The 23,921-nt window shown below is 40.2% G+C and overlaps 2 protein-coding genes across 3 annotated transcripts in view; one reads left to right on the top strand and one right to left on the bottom strand.

Moving 5' to 3' along the window:
* LOC115145006 (FAS-associated factor 1-like) overlaps window positions 1-7,061 on the bottom strand; it is a 94,531-nt gene extending 87,470 nt beyond the window's left edge. Inside the window, exons 1-2 of one of the 2 annotated variants that reach the window (XM_029686205.2) lie at window positions 6,716-7,061; window positions 1,977-2,045 (exon numbers count right to left, since the gene is read on the bottom strand). In XM_029686205.2, coding sequence (XP_029542065.1) covers window positions 1,977-2,045; window positions 6,716-6,772 — 126 coding nt within the window. In that variant the 5' untranslated portion in view covers window positions 6,773-7,061. The remainder of the gene's footprint in view (window positions 1-1,976; window positions 2,046-6,715) is intronic. The other variant, XM_029686206.2, reaches the window with a different exon arrangement.
* Window positions 6,595-12,898, top strand: cdkn2c (cyclin-dependent kinase inhibitor 2C (p18, inhibits CDK4)). Its single transcript, XM_065003099.1, is given in 4 exon segments — window positions 6,595-6,667; window positions 9,710-9,836; window positions 11,485-11,539; window positions 11,542-12,898. Coding segments are annotated over 3 exon segments (483 nt in total). The 5' UTR covers window positions 6,595-6,667; window position 9,710; the 3' UTR covers window positions 11,844-12,898.
* The last annotated feature ends 11,023 nt before the right edge of the window (window positions 12,899-23,921 follow it).

A 23,921-nucleotide genomic window follows, 5' to 3' on the forward strand; every position in this document is an offset into this window, starting at 1 on the left:
CATTTGTAAAAAATATAATCCCACTTCGACATTTTGGGGTAGTGTGTTTAGGCAGTAAAACAGCAAAATATGGAAAAAGTCAAGGGGTGTGAATTATTGCTGAAGGCAATGTTGATAGGATGATATGAAAATATAGAGATGACAAATCACAGGAGAACAGATCATTCATTAAAAAACAAAAAGAGGTTGAAGTGTCAGACTGTAGGCCTCAGGAAAATGATTTATTGTGAAACTGATTTTAGGGAACTGTTGAGGATTGAGAGAACAGCAAGAGGACAATGCTAGCAGCGAGTAGTTTTGACCCACTGTTGGGAACCTATTGGAGGTGAGAGCTCTAGAACAGGGGGGATATCCAGCAGTATTTGAAAACAGTACAGAACGTACCATAAACTACTAGGGACATAAACATAAAATATGATAAAATGATTACTGGGTCCAAGGGGCACTGACAGTATTTAACACTTGTTTGCTGTCCTGTACCAACAGGTCTCTTGTCAATTTTGCTCAACCTAACAGCAACACAAAGGAAGTGCAAGTCATCACATTAACAGATGTGTCTAACCATCACTGATGCACTCTAATCTAACTACCAGTCTCTTTAGCTAACATTTCACTCCTTGCAATTGCCAAAGAGCCTGGCCTTTCGGCCATCTCAACATTTAATATGCGCTGGATATACGGCGGAGTTGCTCATTGGTTGTTGGAAATAACACATTTTCCATAACATGTGGCGCCTAAAAATAGAATTAGTTATAACAAAGTCTAACACATTTTGTGGTTGGAATTTTAGAATGTATTATTTTGAGAATTTAGACATGCGCTAGCAACTTGACACACTGCTTTCGTCTGGACAAAAAATATATATTTGCATAATCATTATGATTGGAGGATAGCTGTGAGGGTGATCAAATCCTCTGTTCTCCTTGAGCTCATTAATGATAGAATGTTCATATTTGAAGACGGCATAAAAGCCAGTCTCTTTGGCACATGACATGGAGTGGATTAGCTGAAGAGACTGGTACCCAGACAACTTAGGCCCTGCTTGCTTGTTCTGAATAGCTGCCAGCACAAGAACAGCACTCTGCTAAATATAGCACACCCCCATTAAAAAACAAAAACTTTATGATAAAGGGTTACATTGTAAAAAACATTTTTTTCTAAAGAACATTCCACAAGGATCAGTTTCATACTGCTCCTTTGAATCTCAAAATGTAAATCAAAACTGTCAGGAGACATTCTTTATATGCACATTAAAGACAGGGTAGTAGCCCAAATTACGTGGTCTCTGACAACTGGATAGACATGGTAATGATGGGGCAATGTTGACTGAAACGTCACAATCAAGGGGCTGATACATCTCAGTAATAAGTGTACCATTTCTGTTAAAATAGAAAACAAACTGAAATAGGTAACAAAATCACACTGTGTGCTTTTAGTGGCTATGCTTTTTGCTTATTTGGTCAATTGAACTGGATTAAAAGTTGCAGTAACTAGAACGCACCAGTGCCCAGTTGTACTGTAGCATGGTTTGATTTTGTCAGGTTCACCATGTATACTAAGCCTTTGTGGATATCATGAGTAGAGAATTGTGAATTAAGCTTACCTAGGCCATCATTTGATATAAATAGGTCTTCATTCAATAAATGTATGTTAGCACAGAGTAAATGGACCATCACTAGACATGAGCCTACATAGTTTTCCCAACTGCAAAACTAATAAAGTACATTTAATTGATTGAATGTTGATTGAACAACAAAAATGCTGGCATTATATTCCAGAAATTACCACATAACAGTAGTATCACTATAAAGCACATACTGAAATATAAACCTATAACTCACATTACTCAAAGGTACGTGCAACACTAAAGGCTATAGTTCAACAATTTTAAAAGCTAAATAAATAGATTATATACTTCCAATTTATAAGAAGAAAATTGAGTCTTGTTCGTATGACCTACTGATGTTTGAACTTACCACTAAATCCCAATTATTGAGTTCTAAGAGCGTGATTGCCTCTGCAATGTCGTCAATGCCAGTGCAAGCCTGTTAGAAAAACAGAAACAGAAGTCATGTACATAACAAAGACCAATAGAAAGTGTAATTGAGCAGCTACGGTGCTAACTGACAACACCAGGGTTATGGGTTTGATTCCTGCATTGACAACTGAATGTGTCACTATGACCTGTACTGTGTAGCCAAGTCACTTTGGATAAAGCATCTGCTAAAAACACATAACGCCTACATGCCAGCTCATATATAGCAGATTTGTTTGTTGTATTAAGAGATTGAGTTTATAACTAACTTACAAACTGCTCCACGTTCCCAAAATGTGCCTCACCAATAAATTAAATGGACACATGTGGAAAGTACACTACCTGCATAAATTACCATTATCAGTACATAACACTAAATGATACTGTAATTACCTGTTATCAACTATCCTATGTAACTATGTATCTAGTCCTTAATGAATAAGGCTCCTCCACTCAGTACATCACTGGGTGGTTTGACTGACAAGTTATAATAGGTTATTATCAGTATCAAGACATGTTACAGTGAACTAGTTATTTCCATTGCACTAACCACCTATGCTAAAGCTAGTATTAATGTGACATTGAAAGGATTCTGCAGATTTAGCTGCATAAAGCCTAATGTGGTTTAAAGAGGAGCTAAAAAGGAGAGCATGTACTGTGAAGCAATTCTGTCATCATGGATAGCCGTCTTAACGATTTATGATTGACGCGGCGACTAGTGGGCAGACTGGAGCTCCTACATCACATAAAATTAAGTTATCAAAAACTGATAACAGCCACAAAAATGCTGAAGAACACAGAGCATCAATGTGATGTGTAAATGCAGGCTATTCTTTGGGTGCTGAAATACGTTTATTTACACATACATACATACATATATATATATACACACATACATATTTTCCCCAGGTCGTTGCTGTAAATCAGAATGTGTTCTCAGTCAATTTACCTGTTAAAACAACGATTACATCTAGAAAAAAATAAAACGTCATTTTCTGTGACGTCGGAACTCCAGTCCGCCCACACTAGTCACTGCTCAACTTCATCGTCATTTTTTTTACCCATTAATCCGCTTTACAACAAGGAAAGGGTTTGGCCTGCCTGGATGTCCTTGTCCAATCGCGCTCTAGCGACTCCTTGTGGCCGGGCACATGCACGCTGACACGGTCGCCCGGTGTACGGTGTTTCCTCTGACACATTGGTGCGGCTGGCTTCCGGGTTAAGCGAACAGTGTCAAGAAACATTGTGGCTTGTGGCTTGGCAGGGTCGTGTTTCGGGGGACGCACGGCTCTCGACCTTCCCCTCTCCCGAGACCGTACAGGAGTTGCAGCGATGGGACAAGCCTAACTAACTTCTAATTGGATATCATGAAATTTGGGAGAAAAAGGGGTAAACATTTGTTTTGAATTGTAAGTAAAAAAATAACAATAAGCCTACGAGAAGGGGAGACAAAAATAATAGGACGTCCATCTAACTGGAGGAAATTATTGTCCGACAAATGATTTAAGAAGCACTGCCCCAACAATGAAAAATAGTAGATATGTGCAGTGTGCACTCGACCTTGGGTTATTGCCGATGCGCTCCGCTGGCGCCAATAAAATAGGCTATACTATTGTTTGCTCAATTAGGTTGAGAATTATGCGCTTGTATTTTCAAATAGTGCGATAAGCTTGGCCTCTACTTTTCAGTCACATATCAACAATAATCTGCTCAAATTGCACGCGCTGCCTTCCCTTCCGACTGTAGGCAATGTGATTTAAAACCATCCACAATTTATTTAAGTAGCTAATGATCCTCTGTGCCCAAATCATGACTATTTTGAATGATTATATTTATTTATGTATAGACGGAAGTAGGCTAATTAGGCTATACAATTTTGGCAATTTAAATCAAAATGTACTTTTGGGAAAGCTTCCCCTTATGGACACGCCGCCTATGCTTGCATATAAAAAAACGGAATGCACTTAACCTCCATTCCCTATTCGATTGCAAGCTACGGATTATTTTGTTTGTGGGCCATTCTAAATCAAATAATTCCACATACACACTAGATTGCTGACAGGTGTATAACATTTTTGCACACAGCCATGCAATCTCTATAGACAAACATTGGCAGTAGAATGGCCCGTATTGAAGACCTCAGTGACTTTAAACGAGGCACTGTCATTGGCTGCCACCTTTCCAACAACTCAGTTTATCAAATTTCTGCCCTGGTCAACTATAAGTGCTGTTGTTGTGAAGTGGAAACGTCTAGGAGCAACAACGGCTCAGCCCGGAAGTGGTAGGCCACACAAGTTCACAGAACAGGCCCGCCGAGTGCGGCTTCCAACTTTGTGGCAACATTTTAAGGATGGCCCTTTCCAGCATGACAACACCCCTGTGCACAAATTGAGGTCAATACAGAAATGGATTGTCGAGATCGTTGTGGAATAACTTGACTGGCCTGCACAGAGCCCTGACCTAAACCTCATTGAACACTTTTGGATGAACGCAGACTGCGAGCCAGGCCTAATCGTCTAAAATCTGTGCCCAACCACTTTTGGTCATGTAGTGTATATTAGTAGGCGATATTTTTTTAAACCTTTATTTAACTAGGCAAGTTAAGAACAAATTCTTATTTTCAATGACGGCCTAGGAACAGCCTGTTCAGGGGCAGAACGATAGATTTGTACCGTGTCAGCTCGGGGGTTTGAACTAGTCCAATGCTCTAACCACTAGGCTACCCTGCAGCCCGATATGAAAGACCAGATAAAATTAAGAATAGTCTGCTGGATGAGAATATTATCAAGTGCTTGTCAAATTGTGAAGAGACTGATGAAACATGTGGAGCAGAGCTCATCGTGCAGCCTTAGAATGTATAAAAAATCTAAACATATAGCCTAACGTTTGTATTACAACTAAAGTTGTAAATAAATTGAATAAATAACTAAAGATAAGAGGACCCCTTTCTTTGTTAACTGCTCAACACAGAATGTACATACTCCCTCGGGAAATCGTTTGGGGAAATTTTTGTATTTTCTTCAGCTATGCTCAACTGTATTCTTCATACTATTAAAATAATGCAAAATGATGCCATGGAATTCTAGGCAAATCTTGTCTGCTAAATGAACTAGTGTAGCCCACAGCCATATGGCATTGCAAGATCAGGGGCTAACATAAGAACAACTCAGAATATGCTATTCTGTTCTTCTGAAATTAGGCTAAAGAAACATATGAAGAAAATGTAGCCTAAAATAAAATTGATTTATTATGATGGTGTAGGTTATATTAAATGGATTTATTCTCCTTCTTAAAATATAGATGTTAAAAAAGGTCCGCATTAGTGGCTTGTAGGCTATGAGTGGAAGCCAGGAGATGCTAAACGTGTTTGTTATTTAATGGTCAATTACTGTGAGACTGGTAGTTATTTGCATTTCAATCACCAGCTGAGAAAATATCATGAATGCCACAGCACTATTCAGACTGCAATTAGATGATAATATTTGGGTCAACTGTACATAGTGTGTTCTGTGAGTGTCACTGAGTAGGCTGATACACCATTTCATGAGTGCACAATCCATAGGTTTGGTTGTACAGTCGCATATAAGTATGCCCCCAATGCAATTCTTAAAATAATTCAGATATCCAGAGTGTGATCTAAACAGATGTACGTTAAAACAAATCCAAATAACTAATTACAACAAAAGACAACTATAACATTCAAACCTTGTTTAACATTATTTAGTCGAATTGTGTCATTATTTTACTATTTTTATCCGTTTGCATCAGTTTCATTGGGTACTTTTATTTTGAAGGCGACCCGCGGATTCCACTATTGTTGCTCACGCCAATGTTGTTCACAACACACTGGTATGGCTAGCCTAAAGCTTGATTTTATTCAGTCACGTGGTGCACTGTGTTCTTCAGCTTTTTTTGTGGCCTTGTTATTCAACGATCTGTTATCAGGATGATATGAAGTTCATTTGAACGTTAGGTAGCTAGCCAACTGACTTACCTGGCTAATAAATCATCACCACTTTACAGATAGTCAACCTTATTCCAGCTCATACTTTAAAACACTAGAGCAGGGACACACACTACATAAGAAATTCAAGTCTCTGCTAGCTAGCTCAACAGTGACCAAGCAAGTTAGCCAGGCATCTGTCAGTTGAATATTTACAATTCATGGCTAATTTATCTAAAGAGGACACCAAGCTAACTATATCATATTTAAATGTTAGTTATGTGCTCTGCTTTGTTGTTACTAGTAGCTAGTGAGCTAGCAACTGACGTCTAGCCATCTAGCTACTAGACTGGCATACCACATTAGTTGGCCAGCGAACGTTAGCTCATTTTGGGGGCTGACAGCTTTACGAAATGCTCTGCAACAACGTAATTCTAAAATACCCCAAACGCACCTGTGTTTACTTACACACACTTTGTTAAAATGCATCAACTTATTGATAAGCGGGACAGTGGTGCAGCTCAATTTGCTAACGTTAGCTGGCTTGTTAGCTAGTTAGCATGCTAACGTGAGCTAAGTAAGCGTTAACACGCTAGCTAGCGAAATGTGTTTGCCTTGTCAGCTGACGAGACAGCACTGTTGACATTGACACTGCCTATCAATGTACGTTACGATTCAACATAAACTAAGTAAGTAGATAGCTTTGTTATTGTGACATGAGGAAAGTTGGAACCCACCTGAAAGTCAGCCAAAATAATTTCTCTGTCCATGTTGTTTTCGCTATCAGAGGCCATCGCAGTGACTGGCTAAAACGCTAGCAAGCTATTTTTTCTTCTATCGCTTGCTTGCTTGCTTGCTTGCTATCTCGCTTCACTCACTCAGGCAAAGGGTCACTAGATATCATGTAAATATCGTCTTAAGTAAACTCAAGACATCAATATGCGCCAGATGTCTAAGGAGCAAATGCCACACTTTGGGTTGGTTTGTACAGCTTATATGAATTTTAATTATCTGTTATCGTCGGTATTCACGGCTATGTCTTCGCTTTACGGCAACCGCAAAGTTGGGTATGGTTCATCTTGCTGTAACGTTCTGAACACATAATACATTCAATGTATAGAGCGCGAATGTGTCGACAAAGAGTTGGAGGGCTCTATTTTTTTGAGAACCCATTTGATTCTATGCATTTAATTTTCTATTTGCAACATTGGAACCTTTCGCCTTCACGGTATGCCCAAATTGTCGCATCGTGAGGAAGCTCAGCTGTTATTCTTAAAGTGACAATTCTCTTTGATAAATACATTTCATTGCACTCCATACCAGTAGCATATGCAAGGTAATAAAAGCATGCCTATCAGGACAACCCATCAAAGGAGACAGAAAATGTAGATCAGTTATTTTTTGCATTTTCAAATTGAAAATGGACCAATAAAGCAAGTTCTGTATTGTTGTATATTTCACTGTATTGTATTGTTCTAGACCACAAAACCAGAAATAGCCCACATAACGGCTAATTTGTTTTAACATTAGCCTTACTTTTGAGCTTTCACATCAAATGTTTAATAAACTACTATGAGAAAACAACACAAACTCCAATGGACAGCTCCAATGGCCCACACTGTGCGTACTGAAGGCCTATAGGCAACATTTCTCATGTCTCACAAGACGGAAATCTCTCATTCTAAAAATGTTTAACATAATGATTTAAGTAGCCTAAGTTATTCATTTGACATAAAAGGCTTACAAATAGGGATAAGCAATATTCTTTCCAATGGTCATTTATTTGTAAATTGAGTCTTTTAACAATGTATAGCTTTAAAATATGGTTAAACTATCAATCTCATGGAATATCAGTCTTTCCAATCTACTCTGTCGATCAATGTTTCCCATCCCAGATTTGACCAAACAAAGTGACAGGGTCAGGCTGTGAAATTGCAGACTTGGCCTTCAACACCTAATCTAGGCATGCCGACCTCATTGATAACAAAATCATAATGCTTATGTTTGTATGCATAGGCCTAGGTTATATCCAAAATAACTGATTGAATATATCATGTTTTTGACAGGTAGGCTTACCTACACTCTCACAATGGTAGCCCTATGATATGACTAGTTTGTGCAGAAAATGTCTCTGCTTCTGTGCTCTCAAGTTTAATTGTTGCCTTTGCCAGAGACATGACAACCGAACCTAAAAGAGAGCAATATGAACTGTTCTGGAACAACATTCCGTGGCATATTTTGGTTATGAAAATGTGATCTTGTGGTTGCACTCGGGAAAGTAGCCTAGGACGCTATCGTCATAACTGCAGCCTCTGCAGCCCTTTTGATGATCACTGATTTCAGTCCCGCCCTCTCGCTTTTGTCGACTGTTATGCGTTCGGATTCCGTATTTGAAAAATAGGCTAAAAGTGATGTCAAGAACAGCCTTTTTTCCTCAAATACTGACTTCCAACCAGTCGAATGAATTAACTAATTCAACATAGGATGGCAAGGGTAAGGGGGTGTCGAATGTAGGAGAATGTTATATGAATGAAGGCTAGACTATACATTGAAATGTATGTAGGCTATGTTAAGATATATTCCTACATGATTAGGCTACACCTACCCGGCATATGCCTGTTACAGACTGAACTTGAAACTACTTAGCCCATGGTGTGGTTGATTTCATTTATTTACTCAACTTTACAAGTTTAGTAGCGTAAATCTGTTCAGTGTAACAGATGGTAGGCAATGCTGCTACAGTAATGTGCTCAGCGGAATATGCTAATATAACGTCAATATCAAATGACTAAACTGTTCCCGCGCACTGTCCCGAACAAACACTTTAGGCTACTATTAATGAAGCAAAGAAGGACGATATCCAGACCGTGTATCGTCATTTGAAAATGGGCGGGAAGTGTACATAAAACTCTGAACAAGCATCTCTCCAAATGTCATTGGATGACTTAACGTTGTCAGAATGTTTTTTTCTAAACTATCTTTCTCAGCCCCGGACTGGTAAGAGAGCAAGTCGACAATCAGAAGCTACAAACTTACAAGCCCTAACGAAACGGCAATGTTCCATGGATACAGTTGCAGCAGGACATCATAGGCAACGTTTTTGAGAGCAGGAGACAGACCAACATTTTGGAGTTGCAGATAAGTTGCACCTGTAGGCTAACCTGTATCGTCAGTCCGGAAGGGTAGTAATATAGCCAAATTGTGGAGTTGGATAGAATCTTTCAGAATAACACGGGTCTATAAATTAACCGTGGGAAATATCCCTGAACACTCTTTTAGAATCTCAAACGTTATCACGTGAACGGGGTTCATGAATAAAGATGATAAACCTCAACTCTGCAGGCTGGACGATTGGAATTAGTTTTTAGTTTTTCAACTTCGTGCATCTTGGTCTACAAGTGGACATACAACATTCCAATCCAATGTGATAAAAAAATAAATCATTTTTAAGGAAGGTGGTGATGACCATACACTTGAGTTGGAAATGGCGTGACATCCATGTTTTCCGTGCTGATGCGAGTTGTTACATTGGGATGGTATTAAAAAGGGAGGCGGACCCTGGCAGTGTACCAACTTCTTTCAGGCTACAGACTATTTACTACATTTTCGCAGTCCCTTGCGTCACAACCAAGAAGACGTATACCATCAAAATCATTCACACATACCTTAGTATCAACTTGTGAAACCTGTATCATATAACATTATTCTCTTTATGGTTTTCGTCCACCAAGAATGGCTGGAGGGGCAAACAGACTGAGCAGCGCATCTGCAAGAGGAGACTTAGCAGAAGTCGAGATGTTATTACAGAACGGAGCAGATGTTAATGAAAACAATGTTTTCGGCAGGACACCGTTACAGGTTGGTTCTGCATTTGATTTTATAAACATGTAAATCTATAAATTCATGATTCAGTCTATTTGATCGATTTGAACTTAAACTACCACATCTTAGCATATGTGTGTTAGTATAGCCTAATGCAAAATGGACTAAACTGCGTGCTTTATTGACAAATAAAGTCTTAAAATTATCCAGAGGATACACTTTCTGTAACATGGACTATATATATATACCTGATCCAAATGATTTTGAACGAATAGTCTAATATAGCATAACGAGAATAGGCTGTGTTGGGTGTCATATTTTAAATTGTATGATTTATGGATAGTGCAGCAAAGTGACTTGTAGGCCTTAATTTAGTAGCATTATGTGAACCACTAAAACCCCCAATGTAGACTAGAATAATGATGTACACCTATTCGTGATTTACCAGAAATTGTAATTGCAATGCATTATATATTTGTTGTTGTGAATATATTCATATTTTTTACATTCTGTAGACTAAAAAGTTTAGCAGGTTAATATATCTTGATAAGGATGGGTTCAAACATTATGAAAACTTGTCAATCATTGAATGATATGATTATGTGTTTATATTTATAAAGAAGTATCATTGCTCAATAGTGATAATTAAAGAAGATAATATAGTCAAGACCTTGATGCTTGACCTCATGCACTACTCTTTGGACAAGCATGCACACTCAAACACATAGGCCTATGAAACATGTCAATGGTTTCAACAAGACTATTTCTTCCATTTTAAGCTCATTGATAAAACACTAATTTGCTGTTTCTTTATGTCATGACACATGTATGTGGGTTGATCACTTGGTTGGTTAGACTATATTTATACCGCCTTGGCATACGTCTGAATATCTGCCTTTGACCACATGGGGAATCTCCAAATGCAACGTTTGCTTTAGAAATGTAACTAAGTTGACTGTTTTCTCAAATTACACAATCAAACTCATGTAAAACTAGCAAATTGCAGATTGTGACAGTTCATGACCAGACTGGATAGATTTTCAGGCTAATCTCTTACCATGTTATAGGGTCCAGGGTGCAGATGAAAAGGGCTGAAAGTGGTTAATTGACCCAACCACACGTTTTTGTTGAATGTATAACTCCAATTTAGGCCTATACTCAAATTCAAAGTGCTCTATAAGATTTACCTTAGTACATAAGACAACGATATAAGTATGACATGTATCCTCACGCACAAACTGTAATACACTATTAGTATCACTCCTCTCTTCCAAATGAAAAATATATGTCATGGCTATGAATTCTATATGCCTAATAATGATGACGACGAACTAAGGCTCTATGATTTATTAGAAGATAATAGGTTTACATCATTTAGGTAAAAGACGAATGAAAAAAAGTTAACACAATGAATACATAATACATTGATATGTGGTTTAGATTCGTTTTTTTTATCGTTCCTTTTGAAAACAACAGGTGTAAATCTAGACGTGTCTCTCCCCCGGCAACAGAGCCCTAAATAATTCATATTTTCCTTAAAACAGTATACTTCTTACAGCCTTCATGTTCTGTCTTTGCATATACTATACTATATAGGTATTCCGCTCTCAACCAGCTCTGATATTCGATTATATTCCCCCCCCCCTTTTTTTCTTCTTTCTTTTTCTTACATTTTTTTTTACAGGTGATGAAACTTGGTAACCCCGCCATCGCCGAAGCGCTGCTGAGGGCGAACGCAAATCAAACGTGCGCGACCATGTCAGAGGTCTCACCATCACTCATGACGCTGCAAGGGATGGATATGCAGACACCCTACACGTACTGATGGATCATGGCGCAGACGTCAATCTCCTGGACAATGATGGCAATCTTCCATTGCATCTAGCCGCAAGAGAAGGCTATCTTGATGTGGTCCAGCTCCTTGTTGGTTGTACGATGGAAGCCACAAGGTGCAACTCCAAAGGCCACACACCTTATGATCTGGCGACTATGAACCATAGAGTATCCATTGCGCAATACATTCAGGGGCACACTAATTCATGAATATATATCGGACAATCCTGGCTGGGATAGCGATGTGGTAGGCCTGCATAAGAACGAGGAAGAAAGTAGCAAAAACATGTAGGTCCATCTACCTCTCTGGTTACAATGTATTTGGATGTTTTTCAGACATGATAGCCTCAATTCTCAATCATAAAGGAGGACCCTAGCATGAAGGTTTCCTCCAAACTTAATAAGAAAACATAGCCTAATTCCATAGTTTTTGACTCCAATTTTCTCCATTGCAAGAACAAATGTGTCGAGATTTTTTGTCACTGGAATGATCATTTGAATCTATTTAATATATTAAAGCATTTTTAGGCCGACAACATTTCCCTAACAACATCTCCAGCTGCTTTGTTTCTCTTCGTTTTGTTCATGTTTTTCCGATATTTCCTAGTGGTACACGTAAGGTGGGGATTTGTCTTTCAAATTCAATTCAGTACCAACATTTTAACTATTTGAGATGTGGGTTTGATACTTCAACGACTATTTAAAATTAAATGAGGAACAATATTTTATTGTTTAACTTCAAGACCATAGGCTGTAGGTATTAGAATAGATGACCCTCTTCATCCAAGGTAGCCTACTTTTGTGCGCATAGCAAATGTCTTATTTTGTCCCGATAGCCCATTTTGTTAATTAAACCCATGCTATTTTGAGTAATAACCCAGTGACCTAGGCCTACCTTCATTCTTCTTGTCCAGACCATTGGTCATAAATTATCAATCTAATGGTAGCCTGACTGTATCGGCAATTATTTTCGATTTTACGTGCACTTGTAAATAATCAAACAAATAGATTTTGTAAGGAACTGTGAAAGCACGCGTTTACTAATATTCACGTTTTATTTTTTACCAAAGACAACAACTGTCTGCAGGTCTTACCTGATTTTCTGTTTGGCTTTTAGATAGCAATTTGGTTGAAATATAATGTACGTAGGGCTATACTACCAGTATGCCTCGTTTTACTGTATTATCTTCTATTTGAATATTGCTAATCGATGTTTTTCACTGTTGTTTGATATGTGAGACGAATAAATTCATTTGTCCACTGATTATTAGAAGTTTGCGTCATTTTTAAAATAATTTGCCATTTTTTTATATCCTCCCTGAGGCTACTCAGCACTGCTGATGTGATCAACCAACAATGATTGTTCCATACGATATAGTATTTTATTAATTCAAGGAAAATATAGGCTATTGAAAGTAGGCATACCCTACCTTGGAATGAAGTATATGAGCTGGACCGAAATACTAGGGGTCACAATGAAACTATAAAAATAGTGTTACTCCAAACATTGGCTAGACATCTGCTTTGTTTCTACATGTATTGTCACTGTGATTTTGAAATCATGTAATGTTAGTTTTAAGGTGGCTATAGAGTTGCTAAATTTTTATGGTACTATTCAAGCCATCGAATGTCTATCCACGCACCACTTTGACAGGCAATTCCTATATATATATATTATTTTTATTCCTTTGCACATTAACAGCGCAATGAACATTCAAATACGAACTTCAAACATTCACGACTTGTGGTGGCCACTTGGAGAAAAGTACAGCAAAGCCATAGCTTATAGGCCTAACCTGCTACCTTAGGTTAGGTGAGGAGGAACATGCCCAATTTCTGTCCCACGGTCATATTTGAGAAGTTTGTCACTTTGAATGGCAATATCATTTGTCTTTTTAAAAGCGAGAAAACGTTTATATTTTTTTGAAATAAGTTTAGTCAAACTGTGAAGGGCCCTCGTAATACCCTCATGAACATAATGTGGTTGACTTCTTTCTAGTCATGTTGGCTATGTAGGCTATCTAATCATGTTGTCTCCCAAACAAGCTTAGTTAATACAAGCAAAGCGATGAGACTACTTTATTTCAATTGGGATAGGCCTACAGTAAAGCCATCAAGACAAAAGTAATCAGGTATACTTGAATGTAATGATCCCTTTTACGACACATTCAATCAAATTTACATTTGCAGTGTTGTTTTGGCGGTGTCGGAGGTGGAACTCCGTCGGTTTTATTTTCATATCATTGAGTTATATTAGCCCAACCGGTCGGCAGATGGCGCTATTATTCCTTGGAAGTTGTCATCTGCATCCAACTGGAATGTTTGCAGCAGGGTATAGACCCACACAGAGGTGTTATAATACCCATAAAACCCAGTGGTCAAACAGGGAAATGGTTCCAATCGTTTTTCCACAATTCATTTTTCCCATAGAGGATTTTAGAGACACTTAAAATTAGGGCTGTGTTTTGTGTAGGCTTACCCTGGCGTGACGTTTTCATAACCACATACATCTCTGACAAGGTGACTTTTATCAATATATTTGTCTCTATTTACTCTCAGATTCGAAAATGCTAATTAGCTTTAAAATAGACATCAAAACAAAAAATCTGCAAATTAGCATTTCATTTTGGGGGATAAATACAGGCGAATATATTGATAAATTCACCTTGTCCTAGAGAGAGAGAGACGGTTATCAAAACGTCACCCCAGGGTAAGCCTACACGAAACACAGCCCTTATTTGAAGTGTATCTAAAATCCCCAATGGAAAAATAATTGGAACCATTTCCCTGTTTGACCGCTAGGTTATATGGATATTATTATTATTTATTTTTTTTTACCTTTATTTAACCAAGCAAGTCAGTTAAGAACAAATTCTTATTTTCAATGACGGCCTGGGTTAACTGCCTGTTCAGGGGCAGAACGACAGCTTTGTACCTTGTCAGCTCGGGGGTTTGAACTTGCAAGCTTCCGGTCACTAGTCCAACGCTCTAACCACTAGGCTGCCTGCTGCCCCTATTATTTCTCTGTATATGAACCGTTTTCAGGATTCCTGTCTGCAAGCACGCTGTGCTCAGAGGGCACTTTCGGTACTGCAGTTTAGCTGAAGTCAAGCCCAAAAGGAAAATTCCCATCGACGGCCCCATAGAGAAGTCCCCAAAAAATAATTAAAAAACACTTTTGTTATCACCTTTGAGCCAAAACTATCTATATTATTATTTAAGTTATTGTCCTCAAGGCTGATTTTTACACAGCCGCAGATATTAACATTTTATATTCATCCAATATCTGTTATATTTCTGGATGACATGATGAAGTTGTTGCCACTCTCTCTGCTCCATTGCTCACTGTAAGCGCTAGTGCACAGGCGTTATAGGCTCTGTGAAGCCGATAGCGACCACCACGAAACAGTGTTTGCGAACATGAGTAGATTACATTGAAAACAACAGGCATCCATCTTGGACGCAGTCTCTAGTTCATAGATAGCTCTCGGCGCTATTATTCCTTTTATGTCGTTTGACATCTGTATCCAACAGGAATGTATGCAGCCGGATATGCACTTGTGTCCCCGGGCAACCAACTCATACATAAAACATCTTCCATTCAGGTTGCAAGGGTGTATGTTTCCTACTCAACTAGTTTTAATGGCAAGCTGCTGAAAAAATTAAGCTGGAAAAGTATGCATACAGTCTTAATCAAACAACATTTTCCACCACCATGCTAGCTAAAGTGGCTAAAGCTTCTTCCTGATGTTCAGCCAATCAGGTTTCAGCAGTCTGTTGTTTACCCCTGGCTGAAATCTGTGTGCAACATCAGGATGTAGCATTATCCACTCTAGGGAGAGACTATAAGGACACAACTGACCCTTAAACTGACTAGCAAAAACCTAAAAGTGACATTTACCCTAACCCTTACCCTAACCCTAACATTAACCGTTTTAAACTTCAATGGGGTGACGTCAGACTTGGGACCTCCCAAGGAACCCGTTTGGAGACTGTGTCCAAGATGTCCGACCATTGAACAACGTAATCTACTCATGTTCGCATACACTCGTAGTTGCTTTTATTTTTCTGACTGGGATTACTGCGCATGCACACTAGCACTCAATGCGCACTGGACAGACAGCAGTATCGGCTAGCATGCTCCAGCAAATCTGTCAGTACATGGACAGCTAAACAAGCCCAACGGAACATCCTCAGGCTACTTGGGCTCATGTCGTAGAGCATGAATATAAAATGTTAATATCTTCGGTTGTGAGTGATGGAAAAATGTATTTTGGATAACTCAATGGATGTTTTGTGCACAAAGGGGAGGACTAAACTGTCTTATTAGGAATTTTCAGATTTGTCTTCTCTAAAGGAATTGTCTTTCTGGGCCATACTTCAGTTAAACTGCAGTACCAGGCAAAACTGTAGGTGCAGTCAAAAGCGTGCTTCCAGACCAGAACCCTGGCCCCTTTGTGAGGGAGTTGAAAAGGGTGAGACTAAAGTTGAGGAAGCCTGAATTTAATGCAAGTTCTCCATAATATTGCAGCATGAATGACCAATCGAAGCGCACCATAGCTTCCAGCCCCCTAATGGATTGGCTTACAATAGCTGTTGATACAGTGGCTTGCGAATGTATTCACCACCCTTGCCATTTTTCCTATTTTGTTGCCTTACAACCTGGAATTAAAATGGATTTTTGGGGGGTTTGTATCATTTGATTGACACATTCCTACCATGTTGAAGATGCAAAATATGTTTTATTGTGAAACAAAGAAGAAATAAGACAACAAAAAAACGGAAAACTTGAGCATGCATAACTACTCACCCCCCCAAAGTCAATAATTTGTAGAGCCACGTTTTGCAACAATTACAGCTGCAAGTCTCTTGGGGTATGTCTCTATAAGCTTGGCACAACTAGCCACTGGGATTTATGCCCATTCTTCAAGGCAAAACTGCTCCAGCTCCTTCAAGTTGGATGGGTTCCGCTGGTGTACAGCAATCTTTAAGTCATACCACAGATTCTCAATTGGATTGAAGTCTGGGCTTTGACTAGGCCATTCCAAGACATTTAAATGTTTCCCCTTAAACCACTCGAGTAGAAGTCAACCGATTAATCCGAATGGCCAATTAATTAGGGCCGATTTCAAGTTTTCATAACAATCGGTAATCAGCATTTTTGGACACCGATTATGGCCGACTACATTGCACTCCGTAGCAGGCTGACTACCTGTTATGCGAGTGCAGCAAGGAGCCAAGGGAAGGTGCTAGCTAGCATTAAACTCATCTTATAAAAAACAATCAATCTTAACATAATCACTACTTAACTACACATGGTTGATGATATTACTAGTTTATCTAGCTTGTCCTTTCCTGCATTTGCCAGCAGCTCTTCGCTGTGCTTCAAGCTTTGCGCTGTTTATGACTTCAACCCTATAAACTCCCGAGATTAGGCTGGCAATACTAAAGTACCTATTAGAACATTCAATAGTCAAAGGTATATGAAATACAAATGGTATAGAGATAAATAGTCCTATAATAACTACAACCTAAAAGGAACCACCAGCTTTCATATGTTCTGAGCAAGGAACTTAAACGTGAACTTAAGTGTTCATTCAGTATTCTTGTCATTGTCATTATTACAAATATATGTATAAAAATCGGCCGATTAATCGGTATCGGCTTTTTTAGTCCTCTAATAATCGGTAGTGGTGTTGAAAAATCATAATCGGTCGACCTCTACACTCGAGTGTTGCTTTAGCAGTATGCTTAGGGTCATTGTCCTGCTGGAAGGTGAACCTCCATCCCAGTCTCAAATCTCTGGAAGACTGAAACAGGTTTCCGTCAATAATTACCCTGTATTTAGTGCCATCCATCAATCCTTCAATTCTGACCAGTTTCCCGGTCCCTGCCGATGTAAAACATACCCACAGCATGATGCTGCTACCACCATGCTTCACTGTGGGGATAGTGTTCTCGGGGTGATAGCATTTTCCTTGATGGCCAAAACGCTCAATTTTAGTCTCATCTGACCAGAGTTCCTTCTTCCATATGTTCATTTTTTTCTTTAAGCAAGGCTTTTTAGGCTTTTTTTCTGGCCACTCTTCCGTAAAGCCCAGCTCTGTGGAGTGTACAGCTTAATGTGGTCCTATGGACAGATACTCCAATCTCCAATGTGGAGCTTTGCTGCTCCTTCAGGGTTATCTTTGGTAGCTTTGTTGCCTCACTGATTAATGCCCTCCTTGCCTGGTCCATGAGTTTTGGTGGGCAGCCCTCTCTTTTTTTTTACCCCTTTTTCTCCCCAATTTCGTGGTATCCAATTGTTTTAGTAGCTACTATCTTGTTTCATCGCTACAACTCCCGTACGGGCTCGGGAGAGACGAAGGTTGAAAGTCATGCGTCCTCCGATACACAACCCAACCAAGCCACACTGCTTCTTAACACAGCGCCATCCAACCCGGAAGCCAGCCGCACCAATGTGTCGGAGGAAACACCGTGCACCTGGCAACCTTGGTTAGCGCGCACTGCGCCCGGCCCGCCACAGGAGTCGCTGGTGCACGATGAGACAAGGATTTCCCTACCGGCCAAACCCTCCCTAACCCGGACGACGCTAGGCCAATTGTGCATCACTCCACGGACCTCCCGGTCGCGGCCGGTTACGACAGAGCCTCTGGTGGCGCAGCTGGCGCTGCAGTACAGCGCCCTTAACCACTGCGCCACCCGGGAGGCCCCCGGGCAGCCCTCTCTTGACAGGTTTGTTGTGGTGCCATATTCTTTACATTTTTAAAATAATGGATTTAATGGTGCTCCGTAGGATGTTCAAAGTTTCTGATATTTTTTTCTAACCCAACCCTGATCTGTACTTCTCCACAACTTTGTCCCTGACCTGTTTGGAGAGCTTCTTGGTCTTCATAGTGCCGCTTGCTTGGTGGTGCCCCTTGCTTAGTGGTGTTGCAGACACTGGGGCCTTTCAGAACAGGCATATATATATACGTAGATCATGTGACAAACCATGTGACACTTAGATTGCACACAGGTGGACTTTATTTAACTAATTATGTAACTTCTGAAGGGAATTGGTTGCACCAGATCTTATTTGGGGGCTTCATAGCAAAGGGGGTGAATACATATGCACACATCACTTTATCGTTTTAATTAAAAATATATATTTTTGAAGAAGTTATTTTTTTCATTTCACTTCACCAATTTGGACTATTTTGTGTATGTCCATTACATGAAATCCAAATAAAAATCAATTCAAATTACAGGTTGTAACGCAACAAAATAGGTAAAAAAGCCAAGGGGGGTGAATACTTTTGCAAGGCACTGTACCTAGCATTACCTAGCTTGCTTGCTTGCTAGCACCCACATGACAACAGCTGGTGCGCAATCTCTAATATTACCCCCCCCATGGAAATCTGGAAATCTAATACGCATACCAAAGCTCTCTCCCGCTCTCCATTTGGCACATCTGACCATAACTCTGGTTATATACAAGCAAAAACTCAAACAGAAAGTACCAGTGACACTCTCAATACGGAAGTGGTCCGAGGAAGCAGATGGTAAGCTACAGGACGGTTTCACTAGCACAGACTGGAATATGTTCCCGGGATTCATCCAATGGCATTGAGGAGTTTACCACATCAGTCAACGGATTCATTAATACGTGCATCGACGTCATCCCCACAGTGACCGTAAGTACATATCCCAACCAGAAACTATGGATTACAGGCAACATTTGCACTGAGCTAAAGGCTAGAGCTGCCACTATCAAGGAGCAGGACACTAATCCGGAAATCTATAAGAAATCCCGCTACGACCTCCGACGAGCCGTAAAACAGGCAAAGCATCAATACAGGACTAAGATCAAATCCAACTAAGCAACACTGAACCATGCAACAGAGCACCAGCTGTTCCAGACAACTGCGTGATCAAACTCTCCGTAGTCAATGGGAGTAAGACCTTTAAACAGGTTAACATTCACAAGGCTGCAGGGCCAGACGGATTACCAGGATGATTTCTCAGAGCATGTGCTGACCAGCTTTTCCCACTCTCCCTGACTCAGTCTGTAATACCTACATGTTTCAAGCAGACCACCATAGCCCGTGCCCAAGCTAACCTGTCTAAATTACTAATGCCTCATAGCACTCACATCTGTAGCCATTAAATACAAAAAAAAGTCTGGCCATGGCTCACATCATCACCATTATCCCAGACACACTGGACCCACTCCAATTTCCATACCGCCCCAACAGGTCACTCAATCTCTATTGCACTTTACACTGCCCTCTCCCACATGGACAAGAGGTACACCTATGTTTAGAATGTTGTACATTGACTACAGCTCAGTGTTCAACACCAGAGTGCCCTAGAAGCTCATCACTAAGCTAAGGACCCTGACACTGAAAACCTCCCTCTGCAACTGGATCCTGGACTTCCTGATGGGCCGCTCCAGGTGGTGAGGGTAGGCAACAACACATCCGCCATGCTGATTCTCAACAAGGGGACTCCTCAGGGGTGCGTGCTTAGTCCCCTCCTTACTCCCTGTTCACCCACGACAATCTGGCCGAGAACGACTCCAACACCATCATTTGGACACTGTGTTAACTAACCTCTAAATGAGCTTCAATGCCATACAACACTCCTTCCGTGGCCTCCAACTGCTCTTAAACGCTAGTAACACCAAATGCACGCTTTTCAAACGTTCGCTGCTGGCACACTGGACGGTTCTGACCTAGAATATGTGGACAACTACAAATACCTAGGTGTCTGGCTAGACTCTAAACTCTTCTTCCAGACTCATATTAAACATCTCCAATCCAATCTAGAATCGGCTTTCTATTTCGCAACAAAGCCTCCTTCACTCACGCCGCAAAACTTACTATAGTAAAACTGACTATCCTACCAATCCTCGACTTCAGCGATGTCATCTACAAAATAGCTTCCAATACTCTACTCAGCAAACTGGATGCAGTCTATCACAGTCCCATCTGTTTTGTTACCAAAGCCCGTTATACCACCCACCACTGCGACCTGTATGCTCTAGTCAGCTGGCCCTCGCTACATATTCGTCGCCAGACCCACTGGCTCCAGGTCATCTATAAATCTATGCTAGGTAAAGCTCCGCCTTATCTCAGCTCACTGGTCACGATAACAATACCCACCTGTAGCACGCGCTCCAGCAGGTATATCTCACTGGTCATCCCCAAAGCCAACACCTCCTTTGGCCGCTTTTCCTTCCAGTTCTCTGCCTCCAGTGACTGGAATGAATTGCAAAAATCGCTGAAGCTGGAGACTTATATTTCCCTCACCAACTTTAAACATCAGCCATCTGAGCAGCTAACCGATCGCTGCAGCTGTACGTAGTCCATCTGTAAATAGCCCACCCAATCTACCTACCTCATCCCCATATTGTTTTATTTACTTTTCTGCTCTTTTGCACACCAGTATCTCTACTTGCACATCATCATCTGCTCAATTATCATTCCAGTGTTAATCTACTAAATTGTAATTACCTCGCTACTATGGCCTATTTATTGCCTACCTCCTCACGCCATTTGCACACACTGTATATAGACGTTATTTTTTCTATTGTTTTATTGACTGTACGCTTGTTTATTCCATGTGTAACTCTGTGTTGTTGTTTGTGTCGCACTGCTTTGCTTTATCTTGGCCAGGCCGCAGTTGTAAATGAGAACTTGTTCTCAACTGGCCTACCTGGTTAAATTAAGGTGAAATATTTTTTTTTAATTTTGAAATTTGTGAAATTAAGTTTGCTGATGACACAACGGTGGTAGGCCTGAGCACTGACGACGTTGAGACAGCTTATAGGGAGGAGGTTAGAGACCTGGCAGTGTGGTGCCAGGACAACAACCTCTCCCTCAACTTCAGCAAGACAAAGGAGTTGATCGTGGACTACAGGAAACGGAGGACCGAGCACACCTCCATTCACATCGATGGGGCTGTTGGAGTGGGTTGAGAGCTTCAAGTTCTTATGTGTCCACATTACTGAGCATCTATCATGGTCCACACACACCAACACGGTCGTAAAGAGGGCACAACAACGCCTGTTACTCCTCAGGAGGCTGACAAGATTTGTCCTGGGCCCGCAGCTGCACCATTGAGAGTGAGTTTTGGTGGGCAGCCTCTCTTGACATGCTGTATCACCGCTTGGTATGGCAACTGCTTGGCATCCAACATCCTGCTTGGCATAGACAGTTCTCTCTGCTACTGCATGGCAAGCAGTACCGATGCACCAAGTCTGGAACCAACAGGACCCTGAACAGCTTCTTCTCCTAAGCCATAAGACTACTAAATAGGAATTATGGCTATTATGACTCATACTGTGGTACTCTATAGCTCTGTATAGTTCTGCATTGACATGATTGGTTGACGGTAGGTGGGGGCAGGAGGTCCTGTATAAACTCATATTCCTTCAGAATACCTCTGCTCTGCGAAGCGCAAGAAGTATGAATGCCCTGACTTCTGCAGAGGCCATATCATAGTAGATGTTGTACGGCCACTGCAGACGTCTGTCTGGCTGCAACCTGGTCTCAGAGCATTTTGTATTATTCTGTGTGTAAATCCGAAAGCAAACTCTGAAATAGCATATTGTTTTTATGAAGATTTTAAAATATACACATGAAAATCTGTCGCCAATTGTATGGAAACCTAGCTATAGACACCCTAAATACTCTGCCAAGTGCGCTAGTCCTTTGATTATGCCTGCACATCATGGTTCCCCAGCAGCCCAAAACATCTGAAGAATAAGCTACAAGACAAAATAACTTGTTAGAATTGTACTTAAACTCCCCCACATACTGTCTATAGCTCTGTAATGTGTCTGTATTAATGTATTTATGTAAAAAAAAGTTTAAAAAAAAGAGGTAGCACAATGGAAAAAGTCCCCAACTTTAATCCCAAACACTGTTAAAACATATTTGTGTAAATACAGTACCAGTCAAAAGTTCTGACACACCTACTTATTCAAAACCCTTGAATGAGTAGGTGTATTCTTTTAACTGACAAATAAAAAAAATGGATTTCCAGCTAGCTGATCATTGTCTGTAGTACCGATGCACCAAGTCTGGTGAACCCTAAACCTTCTGGCACGTAGCCATGCGTGGCATCGACTGTGCCACAAAAGCATACTGAAGTGCCAAAAACGATATCCATGTTAATAAACACAGGGTTGCGATAGTTATTGTTATTTGTGGTCTTAAACATTATTTTGAGTTAATTCTATGAGTGGGGAGGGTGTTCAATTTATTTTACAATACAAGAGTGGAGGGGAGTGCTTTTTTTTCTTTCTTTTGCTGTTTTCCAAATAGCATTTTATTTTTTTAAATTGTGTTGAAATGCAATTACTGAGCTTGAATATGAACTCATCCTCTGTTACTGTATTTGTCTCCCTAAGTTGCCCTGTGGCCCACTGGATTCAGTGTTGATCAACATCTACACACCGCTAACACTGTTGGTGCAACTTCTGGTCTCAGTACACCCAGCGGAGTAGGGTACTAAAAACGACTTCGGCAAGAATAGAGAATCCAGAGAGCCTTTGACCTCTGTGTTATGCCCAACTGTTGGAACATGACCTCTATCTACACTGGGACTTGAATTGGTTACCTTTATCATAGATATTTCTTTCTGCAGTGTATTCTGATTAGGGAGAGTGACATGAGAGCATTCATGAAAGGCAGCTTCCTTCCACAGGCCTTCAGCGTGGCATGTGCGCTGCAGGGCAGATCAGGTTGTGTAGACCAAATTGGAGTATGGTTTTTCTACATGAATACTACTCTAGGATTATTACTTGGCTGTCTATGTGCAAAAGCGAGATACATTTCTGGGTTATAGGCTGCAGTGAATAAATAGGTCAATGTCTTATGTGTAAAGCAATTGTGAATGTTGTTTTTCTATTCTGCAGATTGATTCTTATACTTTGTTGGATATACAATGTGTTCTGACCATGGAGGCAAGTTTATTATTAATATGACTTCCCTCTACTGGACATACTTTCAATTACAAGTTCAAAATATGCAACTGTTGGATGGTTAATTCCAGAAATGCAAGGAGAACATTTGTATAAACAACACAAATTGCTTGTGTCTCGAGTGTTTGCAAACCAAAATCAAAAGACCAATTAGTGGAAGAAATATCAGAATTGGCCTGCCGGTAGCCTTAAGACACCATTAAATAAATCACATATGCAAACATGTTCCATAGCATAGTTTCTATTTATTATTTGCCTGTAGTACATATCATATGCATACTGTACAAAGACAATTCTTACAGGAATCCATACAAACA

This window comes from Oncorhynchus nerka, linkage group LG17 (genome assembly GCF_034236695.1).
Source record: "Oncorhynchus nerka isolate Pitt River linkage group LG17, Oner_Uvic_2.0, whole genome shotgun sequence".
Classification (NCBI taxonomy): domain Eukaryota; kingdom Metazoa; phylum Chordata; class Actinopteri; order Salmoniformes; family Salmonidae; genus Oncorhynchus; species Oncorhynchus nerka.